Source organism: Anoplopoma fimbria, chromosome 19 (assembly GCF_027596085.1).
Source record: "Anoplopoma fimbria isolate UVic2021 breed Golden Eagle Sablefish chromosome 19, Afim_UVic_2022, whole genome shotgun sequence".
Classification (NCBI taxonomy): Eukaryota; Metazoa; Chordata; class Actinopteri; order Perciformes; family Anoplopomatidae; genus Anoplopoma; species Anoplopoma fimbria.
Window position 1 is genome coordinate 23,574,568 of NC_072467.1, and position 11,782 is coordinate 23,586,349.

The following is an 11,782-nucleotide window of genomic DNA, read 5'->3' on the forward strand; positions in this document are numbered from 1 at the left end:
CAAGCATGTAATCATAGACTGTATACAAGAAGTGGATGTAGTCACCGTGACGTCACACACTTTGTGGACTATGTTTTGCATTTTGGCATTTTGGCCATCACCACTTTAGTAGCCATCTTGGTTTTTTGCAAGTGGTCTTCTTCTTAATTTTCTTTAGTTGATTGCAATTGATGATTATAAGGTGCACAACGCCACCTACTGTACTGGAGTTTGTAGTATGAACTATTGTCCCGGATTACTTTATATAATTAGGTAAATAAAGTAATATTTAAATTACAGTATTAATAGTTAAAGAAAATAAACTAAAACACCAAATTATATTCTATGATCCATCCATCCATAATCTTTAACCGATTATCCTGTTCAGGGTCGTGGGGGGCTGGAGGCGATCCCAGCTGACATTATGCGAAGGCAATGTGTCTCATATGAAAACGTCTTTACAGCAGTGTTTTTATTAATTTGTAGAAAATAGTACAAATGCGTAGACATATATAATGAAAAACAAAACAAAAGAACAGATACATGTCTGAATAAAACACTGTTTCTTCCTCCACAACATCGTAAACAAGGTAGTTTAAATATTACAACAATACAGGTACTCACTCTTTACTTCTGCTTTCACTACTCTTAATCACCCAGAAAAATGAAAAAGAGATACATTATACTTTATAAAACCGGATACACAGACATTAAAGGAGACAAGCAGAGACTCCAGTATATTTCACAGCATTAGAAAGACAGAAAAGAGTTACATACAGTTGGTGAGAGGACAACCTTGGACCATTTGAAAAGCTCTGACGGGAACATAATGAGAAACACTCTCCACTTCCTCAACCATCAAAGTGCCTCATAGCAAGGCACTTAACCCAAAAGATTAGGGTTGTAATATGAAAATTGTATGTTTAAATGTTTGTTTAAATGTTCTGAAGGGCTCTGTTGAAAACTGACAGAGTGAACACTGAATAAATACAGAATAGATGAAGGACTGAGGTATGGTTGGAGAGCAGTGGTTTGATTTGATTAGGAACATTTTTCTGATTTAGTTAGTTTTGAAGAAAAACAACTGCCAAATAATTTGAAGCCCAATAAACTGGATTGGATCTGTAAGGAAAACGTGCAGGGAAAAAAACGCATCTACACTCAAACTATGGAAAGTTGTTCTCTTTTTCTGCAGGATGCTGTTATAGTAGAGACATTATACACGATATGGCCAATAATATGTGGACACTGCTGGTGCACTTTTAATGTGGGGTTGTTTATTCGTGGTAAGGACAAGTTACCCTTAGTTTTCTTAAGGGTATTCTTAATGCTACAGAAAAAGATATATAATCCCAACAATGAGCTTCCAACAGTTTTCCTTTACTATTTTAACATGAAAACGCACATTTTAAAATCTTGGTGGGGAGGAACTTGACTGGCTTGCACAGAGCCCTGACCTTAACAACTTTAGGATGAACTATAACGCCTGATCGCTGCATCATCTAATGATGTTGTGACTGAATGACAGCAAATGTCCTGCAGACTGGTTCCTATATCTTGCAGCAAGCCTTCCTTAAAAGAGTGGAGGCTTTCGTAGCAGCATATTAATGGTTTTGCAATGAGACGTGGGTGTAATGTTTGTGTGCCCGCATACTTCTGGCCATAAAGTGTTTGAGTACAAGTGGCATCACATGATGGTTGTACGTAGGTGTTGACTGGAAGTAAAAGTTCAATAGTCTGCTGATCAGTTACAGGTTTACGGAGATGAAATGTGATAAAAACCCAAATGACCTTTAAAACAGAAATGAACAAACTGGCTAATTAGCTCTCAGGCTACAGCTAATGCTAACCTCTCAAGCAGCGCTTTGAACCATTGCGCCGTTTCGTAAATGGTTTGTTTGTGTCTTGTGTCGAGCCGAGGCGTCTACCGATAACAGTAGACGCCAAATTTCAGGTACAGAGGGGGGAACCCAAAACTACGCACGCCTGGTTCTGGTGGGCCGCAGTTAGCCCGAACCCTCGTGATGGGATAACGGACACTCCCATCGGACAACCACCCGGCGTCACAGCGGTCCAATCCCATCAGCCTCCAGGCGGAGTACATCTGGCCCACTTTGGCAATTTGACTTCCATCACTGGCACAAGCCTGGACCGCCTCTGTGAAGTTGAGGTTGGTCTGGTGCTTTAAGAAGTACACGGTCCCTAAGGCAGGAGAGATTCATAAGTGAGGAGCATGTAGTGATATTTTTATTGTTCATCATAACACACTTTTACTGACCCTTGACCGAGGCGGAGAAGCAGAAGGCGTCGTAGCGGTAGAGGAGGCGGTGCCGCGGCCCGTAGCTTCGCAGGCCGGGGGCTAAGTCCACGCCCCCGCAGCCGTCACGTGGCGCTGTGATCGGATACTGCACGGTGCCGTCGGCCAACCAGCCGGCGTTGCACCAGTCCAACCCTTCCTCCCACGCTGAGAAGAGCTGCTCAAATGTAGCCAGAGAGGCCTCCTGGTCCCGGCACGCTTGTTGGGCCCCGAAGAAGTTGAAATGGTAGCGTCCATTCTGAGAGTAGTAGGGGAACACCACGCCTAGAAAGGGAGGAGAAGTGTGACAAGTGAGAAGATGTGTCTTGCATCTCTGTAATAAGCAGAACTAAAGCAGAACTGAAATGTTGAGGTCTTTAAGGCGGGCCTGTATTATCTCCTTTTTTAAGAGGGGTCCTGTGTCAAAAAATAAATGGTGCATATTCCGAAGTATATTTGCGTCAATAGGGTGCCCACCATGGATATGTTATAGAAACTGGATACCAGAGTCTCATCTAAATGAAAACTTCCTGCGAATAAGCCTAAAAAATTGTGATGCTTTCTTGTTTGCTGTGCAGCTCAACTGCACATGAGCATTAGTGTTTCTCTCTCACACACATTGAGACTTTATCTTGCATGTACAGAAGTCGCTTTTGCTGTTTTGCAAACATGAAACCTCCATGGTTTACAAATTGTCTCCTGAAAGAAATGCTTTACGGGTCCAAGGGGATGTTCTAGCTACAGTACTGCAACTGGCCACTTGGAGAAATCGGCGCTGTTTCAGCCTTTTATTATAAATCCACAGATTATTTTTACTCCCGGGCCTCCTAGTGGATTAATCCAGCCATTTGTTAATCTACTTCAAATTCTTAATACTGTAGAAAGCTGTTTTATCGGGTCACATCTTGAACTATACAATTCCTGCCTCATTGTATGTAAACATGAAAGTACAAATTGCAAGTGATTTTTTGGGGGAAATGACACTACAGTCATTTTTAATTTCCCTGCACAGAAACTGACTGATGAGTTGAGTTTCTTACACACACACACACACACACACACACACACACACACACACACACATTCCCGCTCACCCCGCAGCTCCAGCTCCACCGTCACACTCTCGTCCTCCAGGCCGTCGATGACCTCACACCGGTATCTCCCCGTGTCGTTGAGCTGCAGCTCGTTGATCACGAGGGACATGTCGCCCGGCGCCGAGCGACGCAGGCGCACGCGTCCCCTGAAGCTGCCGTAGCTGCGGTGACGGTTGCCCATGGCGACCATGACCTCTGTTTCCCTGGCGAAGGCCTCGGTGGAGATGGGCGCGTTGACGGTGTTGGTGGGCAACCAGGACCACTTGACCCTGGTCCTGCGCGGGGCGGCCAGCTCGGGCTCGTAGTGGTAGTGACAGGGGAGCGTGACACTGCTCCCCCTGGTGGCTGACACTGAATGCTGCGGGGATTCCACGTGGAGGCGAACCCCGTTGAAAAAGACTAGACAAAGACACGAATACCAGAAACACAACATGTGTTTTTAACAGTTGAATCCTTATTTTTTGTTTCTCTATGTTTTGTATTGATGGGATTAGTTAAGATCAATTTCTCTGATCTGTGCCTTTAATCTCTGCTTTGTTGAAAGGTTGTACAGAACGGGTCGGGTAAGGGAGGACTTGCATGGGATGTGATGGGCAAATAAATCTTATTTTACGGTTGTACCCATCCCATAATGAACCTTTTTAACAGCTGCCATTATACATTATTATATCAGCAATAAAAGCATAGATTTTAACATATAACATCAATGATGGCTCTGTTCCTTTTATGTGTCTCATTAAATCATGTCAGTGAGAAAGCACGGCCCTGATGCTAATACATCCTATTTGGATGTATACAAAAAATGTTACTAGTAAAACTCTTCCTGCAAAAGTCTTATCTGTCTTCCAGTTTAATTGCATACCAATTCTACACCATATATATAAACATTTAACAGTATGCAACAACAACAAAAAAATCAATGTTTTGTAGCAATAAGAAGGGATAAAAGGAAACCACAAATGGACGTCAGTGGCATTTGAATTCCACTGCTGGTTACACTTCTTTAAGAGAAAGCAAAGCGCCTTTCAAATGATTTAATGTTCTTATCAAAGCAGCCCTGAGGAAACATGTGATGAAAAATGTTTGCAGAATTGCAATTCAGTTAATAAGCCTCTCTCTGTGTGCACGGATGTTGTTTGTTGTCAGCATCTGGGAAGGTCATCTCGTGCTGCAGTACAGAAAGCTACTCTGTTGTTTAATGTTTCATGGATCTCTGGAGCTGTCTTTACCATTGCATGCGTATAAAATCTTCCAGCTTTGCACTGAATTGTGGGGCAATAGTGTTCGATAAAGATATTTCTAACAAATAGTATTGTCGCTATTTTAAACTCACATCAAAACTAAGTTAAAATCAGAGTTGTTACTCAGCTGTACAGTACTCTTCATGGACATTCAACATGTCTCACTAAGATGTAACTAGCAACATTAAAACCGTCTCTCTGGCCAATCTAAATGGAATGGAGCCGTCGTAAATACTGTTCAAATTGAACTTGTACTTTTCGTGAAACTAGATCCATTCAGTCAGATACTACTCGCTCATATTTCATCTCTGCCTTCCTCCAAACTATTTGCATCCCAGAGCTTATTTGAAAAGTTTAGGTGCACAGGTGATATTACATCCTTTATAGAATACAATATGTACATTATCTCTCTCACTCAATATAGGCCGTTTAAAATGTAATTGCTTTGCTAGGCAACAGCTTGCATCTGTGTTTACTTCCTGTCAGCTTACGTCCTTCACAAACACTGCAAGAGGAAATAACTCACACTGATTCACTGCAACACAAACCACATCAACCACGAGCAGACTTTGTTTTCATCACCCTGTTGACTGTCAGAACTCCATTAATTATAGCCGTCTCCTCCCAACACATCCAGGTGTTGTGATGTAAACAAATGAAACATCTGTGTCCCTCACGCAGTGGTGGAAGAAGTATTCACTATAAAATGTATTCTTAAATTGTTTGTTTGTTTATCATATTCTATTGTACATTGTCATATCTTTTTTTAAATATCTTATTATAGTGTTTATTATAATGCACCAATGATCATGTCAAATTTCTCAAATGTGCAAACATACTTTGCAATGAAACGTTTCTGTTTCTGTTAAAAGTCTGTCACAAGTAAAATGCCCACATTTAAAATCGTAATTAAGTAAAACTACAGAAGTATTCGGATCAAAATATACTTAAAGTACTAAAAAAGTGAAAGTACTCGTTATGCAGAATGGCCTATTTCAGAAAAGAATGTGTGATGCATTCAAGTGTAAGCATCACTAAAGCTGCAGCTGGTAAAGGAGAACATTTCAACTTTATTCTAATGTTATTTATGATACTGTTGGCAGCTTTATCTATTATCATACAGTACCAGTCAAAACGTTTGGACACACCTTCTCATTCAACTACTTTGAAGAATCTAAAATATAAAACATATTCTGGTTTGTTGAGCATTTGTTTGTTTACCACATAATTCCATATGTGTTCCTTCATAGTTTGGATGTCTTCAATATTAATCTACAATGTAGAAAAAAATAAAAATAAAGAAAAACAATTGAATGAGAAGGTGTGTCCAAACTTTTGACTGGTACTGGATATACCTTTAAATAAAAGTATTTATACCACAGTACAAATGTAATCACAAGTAGCATAACAGTCCTGCATTAAGTATATCAATGCTATAAAAGCTATAATTTATTACTAATGAAATACTTCTAGAAATACAGTACCAGTCAAAAGTTTGGACACACCTTCTCATTCAACTACTTTGAAGAATCTAAAATATAAAACATATTCTGGTTTGTTGAGCATTTGTTTGTTTACCACATAATTCCATATGTGTTCCTTCATAGTTTGGATGTCTTCAATATTAATCTACAATGTAGAAAAAAATAAAGAAAAACCATTGAATGAGGTGTGTCCAAACTTTTGACTGGTACTGTACATCATAATTTATTTGTTGATTATCTTTTGAAGCCCTATTATCTATTTGACTCTGCATAGGAACTATAAACTAAAGATATCAAATAAATATAATGGAGTAAAAGGTGCAAACTTACAAGTAGACTACCTAGACATTGAATACATGCACTTGGTTACATTCCCTGTGTCTCAGACAAACAGAGCACCTACTCTCTCCGTTCCCGTTCCCGTTGCTGATGTCCTGGTAGTGGAAGCCGTTGCTGTACCCGGGGCTCCAGCCCTGTGCGCCGGGCAGCAGCAGGTACCCGCAGGCGGCCAGTAGGGGGCGCAGTAGACTGAGCATGGTGCTGGTCCTCTGCTGAGCCAAGACAGGGGTGACAATAAATACAAAACTCTTTATTCTATTCAGCTATAACCATAAAGGCTGTGGAGGACGCAGTGAGATCAGAGACTAGCGATTGTTTTGATAAAACTGTTAAATAAAAAATATTTGTCACATGGATTAGAAATAGTTAAAAAAATTATGAGAAAATGCATAAATAAGCAATTTCCCAAAATAAATACCTTAACTCTAATGTGGCTCGAGTGAGCAAAGACGAAATGATTATAATTAAATTCCTCAATTGATTTGTATTTGTACTATTGTATAGTTGTTTTATTTTCAAAAACGTGAAAAAAAAACTTATTGTGTTGCCTATGTTACATTTATATTCCACACATTCCTTCAGGTAAATAAAATAAATAATCTTTTCACTGTTAAAATCTATGAAAACCAAAATGACATTATTACATTTTAATCGATTAGATGAACAGCAGAAACCTTTCTCACATCTCAGTCATTAGACAGACAGTAGCCTAAAGTGCGTTTATATCTCCTTTATTTTCTTCTTCTTCTCTCCCCTTTAAAGTATTTCAGTAAAGTATTGAATAAAGCTAAAGATTATACTGACTACCGTGTGTATTAAATGTCTAAAGTAGCCAATAATCCTCATTTAAAGTAAAGTATAACCACATCTCTCTGCTGACTTTAACTGAATTAAACCCTCTCTTCGGTCTAAACTTCTATTTTATGGTAAAACAAATAGAGTAAAGTCGTAAAAAGTCACTCACGGATAAAGCAGTTGTCCTCCCAGCGTGTCTTCAGCTCATCTCCTCCTCATCCTCTGCTCCTCTCTGCTCCTCTCTGCTCGGGAGGAGCGCCTGCGTGACGTCACGGGACGAGGCATCCCCTTTGAAGTGAGCAGTGACGTCATCATCAGATATATTAGGAATAAAAACTATGAGTCTTTTCGTCTCATGCTCTGATTCTCTGATGTTTTCATTATAGATTAAACGACTCAACATTAACATTAAGTACAGCTGGAACGATTAGTCGACTAATCTATTAATCAATATTAATTGGCAACTATTTTGATCATTTAAGTCATTTCTTGTCATGGTTACAGATTCACAAATATCAAGATGTTTTTTTGAAGGTGTCACTTTGTCCTCTGAGGTAACTGTGATGGCATTTATTTTATTACTATTTTCAGAATTTTTACAAACCAAACAATCAATTGATTTATGCGGAAAATAATAAGCTGATAAAACATTTTTTTTTTTAAATCATTATAGCAGTCCAACACAAAATATATTAATTTAGCTCCACCTCAACTAGCTACAATAATATTATATAATATATGTTATTAAAACAGTCACAGGAGGGCATTTTTCTGTAATTCTGTACTTCTACATTTAATACTTTGTGTTAAGATAAGAATACCACATCACCACATCTTGCACACAGATGCAAGCTGGATTCTATAAGCGTCATTTTTTTAAATTAATGGGGGTCAGGTCAAACCAGTTGACCCCTTTCTTGACCTCGTCTCATCCCAGTGAAAAAATGTGGTCAAACCCAAAATTATATTTAACCTTTTTTCAACCAATTTGTGGGTCGGCACTAACAGGTCAAAAACAGCTACATCTATATTATCCAAAGTAAAAATATAACATGTAAACATGCTGTAGCTTCATGAAAGCAAACAGTAATACACTGGTCATTTTTATTAGGTTTTAGGTCATAAGAGCAGAGGAAAAAATCCTCATTAACGTTTAACAACACAGGTGTATTTTAACACCTTTTCTCTGGATGATGCGACCCTGAATGACTCGACTACCCTGGAGTTTTAAAATATAAATGAGGGATATCAAGTGTTTTTTTCCACTGGATAGAAACTCAATCTAAATCCATAAATGTAAAACAGCACATTTTATTAAAGACAAACAAATAACTGACATTTATGGCATCTTATTTGCAAAACAATGTGTTAAAAGTTCTTGTTTTTTAAATAGCAACATTGTCAAAGGCTGCCAACTTCTGCGTTCCTGGTAAATTGAGGCTGACACATTATATTTCATGCCCCCTGTTTTGCCACGGTCTTGAGTAACAGAGTAAATATTGCCACATGAACTCGTATTTCAGTCATCAGCTGAAAATAATAGCAGCCGTGGTGGAAAACAAGAGCGATTCCAGTTCTCCGCTGGGGCCTGAGAGAATGTGCTGCCGCCGCCCGGATTTCTAAGTGAAGGCTTGTTATCCGGGTGCAGATGGAAGCTGCCCTCCTGACACGAGCACATAGAGACTCCTGGAGCTGGACTAAACCTGATTGTGTGCCGTCCCCAAGACTGGAGCCTCTCGGAGTCCTGCACGCGATGCTTTCCTCTGTGGTCAGCCCTCTGCAGACGCTGATGTGTTTTCTCGTGACTGCACTGACATCCAGTCTACATCCTAAAGACCCGGGGTTACCGCGACTTCAGCAGATCACGACTGTGGTCACTAATCAAGGACTCAATTTGTTTATTTACCACATTCCTGCCTTCATACATTTCCTTTTTGAAACATGAAGTTGCATTAAACGCAACAAGTAAACCACTTCCCCTGGTTTTCTGTTTCACTTAAAATACACTTTAAGTTTGAGCTCATGTGCAAACACTCTAGCATTGGCTGGATTATGGACCGGGCCAGTTGGGGCCAAGGCTCTGGGGGCCCCGTCAACCCACCTGACCCATGGCCTTAGACACAGTGCATGGCCTGTGGCGGCTGTGGCGTAGTGGAGAGCAAGGTAGTTCTCCAATCAGAGGGTCGGAGGTTCGATACCCGGCTTCGGCAGTCGATGTGTCCTTGGGCAAGACACTTAACCCCAAGTTGCTCCCGAAGGCTTGCCATCGGTGTGGACTGGATGTTGCATGAATGTTAGTTAGAGTCTGATGGTGGCACCTTGATGGTAGCCTGTCATCAGTGTGTGAATGGGTGAATGATATGTAATATACTACTGATTGTAAGTCGCTTTGGATAAAAGCGTCTGCTAAATGACTGCAATGTAATGCAATGTAATGTAATGTAATGGCCTTAGTCTTCTGAAGGAGGTTGAATACCAGGGACCTCAAAGCGGACAGTGCAAGCTGACCACCAGGCCTCTGGGTGCTTATAGCGTTAGCAAACCATAAGGGCCCCCAGACCACTTAGTGCTTAAAACATAAGCCAACCATTTAAGGGCTTAAAGCGCGATCTGACTAGTAGGACCCCTTGTCCACATGGCATCTATGTGCGGGCCCTTCAGCACTTAAAGCATAAGCTGACCACTAGGACCCCGGTCCTCGCAGCGCTCGCAATGTGAGGCTCCTCTGTTCATCAACAGGCCCTATTATGCTAATTTCCGGGTGCATATTTTTATCTGAAGTTACAGTTCCAACATGTTTACATGCCTTAATGCTCATAATCCTCCTTGTTTTTCTCATCCTGGCTGTCCTGCAGCACCTCTTCTCACCCTCTCTCTGAAACGCTCCGTTGTAGCGCTTGCTCCTCCCTCCAGAAAGCAAAGTCTGCTCTGATTGGTCAGCTAGCCCGCTCTGTTGTGATTGGTCAACGTTTCACATTTCAAAAAACTCTCCCTCCGGAGCTTCAGCTCCGTCTCTCTCTTTTGTTGTTTGAGGGCCAAACTAGCAGGAAGGAGTTTTACGTCACTTCTGTAACATTGTGACCTCATAAAGTTACAGAAGTGAAGGAGAGAATTCAATGGAGCCGTTTCAGGCAGATCAGGAGCTTCTGAGGGGGAGAGTAACTCATTTTAGGCGTGGATTCAGGTTTTACACTCTATGGACCTTTTACATGTAAAACATATATATAGCACATTAAAGAAGAGGGAAAAAGTGGAAAAGCATTATAGGGCCCCTTTAAATTATCGTGATGTCTATTTTGACATGTTGACCAAAATAACCGTGATTATAATTTTTTGACAATCAAGCAGCCCTAAATTCAGCTTCGAGCAAACATCCTCAGTTGTGGTTTTTCCTAAAATGAACTCCTGAATTAACTTCTGTTTTGATCCTCCTCCTCCTCTTAACTTCATTCTTACTTTCTTTAGTTTCCATCCACAAACCCACAACTACTGTCTGTCTGCGACTCCTCCTCTTCCTACAAACACCATTTTTTATTGTCTTCTTCCCAAATAAACTTAAACATGGTGTTGTGATGATTCATGCCACATCATCGGACACAGTCATAAAAATGTGTACAGCGTTTTCACATTTCTCCGAACAAAGAGGTTACATTTACTGTATGAAACCATCTCGGGTTAAGGTTTGGGTAAAGGTTTTGAATATTTGTATTGCCGCAGAATTCCTCAAATTACGATTTTGTTTCAGTGAAGTCCTCACGCTAACCTCTCTCTCCACTTAACTGCAATGTCTTCATCACCATCTGAAGTATGTGCTTTGAAAGAAAATATCTATAATGGTTTCCTCGCCTGGGATTTCCTTTTTTGCCAGAATGCTTACAACTCTCTAGGCACGGCAATGTTGGTCTGTCGGTCAGCCACTTTGGTCCACACTGAAATATTTCAATATGGATAACAAAGAAACTTCATTTATAGTTCAGAGAGGATGAATCATACCGACTCTGATTATATCCTCACTTTTCCTCTATAGCGCATGAAGTTGACATGGATGGCAATGAAATTTGGTAAAATCTTCATGGTGCAGAGAGGATGCATCTTTGTGATAATAATACTTTTGTACAGACGTTGATGGTTCCCAGAGGATAAATCCTACTGACTTTGGTGACCCTCTGACTTTTAATCTACTGCTAGCATGAGCATAATATTTAGTTTTTAAACAAAATGTCTCCATAATTTGAATGGATTGCCATAAAATGTGGTGAATTTCCCCCTTGAGTTGACTTTTCATCTAGCGCCACCATACTTATATAAATGTGTCAAATATTTTGGTTTATGAGCAAATACCTGAATGACTTTTAGGTCTTTTAGGTGGCTGGAGTAGGAAATTAGTCATCCTCAACATTTTTTTTTGTATTATGGGTTCAGAAGGATGAAGACATGTTTTTGTTTTTACAGGATTTTCCCAACTAATGTACAGATTTTTAGTCATTCTAACAAAATGGCTTGAAAAATGCATGCAAATAGCTGCTATAAATGAAAAAAAAAATCTCTGCGGGG

The 11,782-nt window shown here is 40.1% G+C and overlaps 1 protein-coding gene across 2 annotated transcripts; it reads right to left on the reverse strand.

Annotated features, from left to right (window-relative positions):
• Window positions 1-453: 453 nt before the first annotated feature.
• On the reverse strand, window positions 454-7,457 carry hapln3 (hyaluronan and proteoglycan link protein 3). Of its 2 annotated transcripts, none has more exons than XM_054620129.1 (5): window positions 7,398-7,457; window positions 6,498-6,642; window positions 3,370-3,768; window positions 2,258-2,560; window positions 454-2,181 (listed from the first exon to the last, which is right to left on the reverse strand). In XM_054620129.1, the coding sequence occupies exons 2-5, from the start codon at window positions 6,628-6,630 to the stop codon at window positions 1,904-1,906; spliced, it is 1,113 nt and encodes a 370-aa protein (XP_054476104.1). In that variant the 5' UTR covers window positions 6,631-6,642; window positions 7,398-7,457; the 3' UTR covers window positions 454-1,903. The 2 variants fall into 2 exon arrangements, with proteins under 2 accessions (XP_054476104.1, XP_054476105.1); XM_054620130.1 differs by having other exon boundaries at window positions 6,498-6,645; window positions 7,398-7,452.
• Between the last annotated feature and the right edge of the window lie 4,325 nt (window positions 7,458-11,782).

Excerpts from the sequence above, each read along its gene's own strand:
- hapln3 (XM_054620129.1), bottom strand. The coding sequence starts at position 6,630 with ATGCTCAGTCTACTGCGCCCCCTACTGGCCGCCTGCGGGTACCTGCTG. Across the intron at positions 2,561-3,369 it reads GGTGGAGCTGGAGCTGCGGG|GCGTGGTGTTCCCCTACTAC; the intron begins GTGAGCGGGAAT and ends CTCCCTTTCTAG. Across the intron at positions 2,182-2,257 it reads CTTCTCCGCCTCGGTCAAGG|GGACCGTGTACTTCTTAAAG; the intron begins GTCAGTAAAAGT and ends CTCCTGCCTTAG.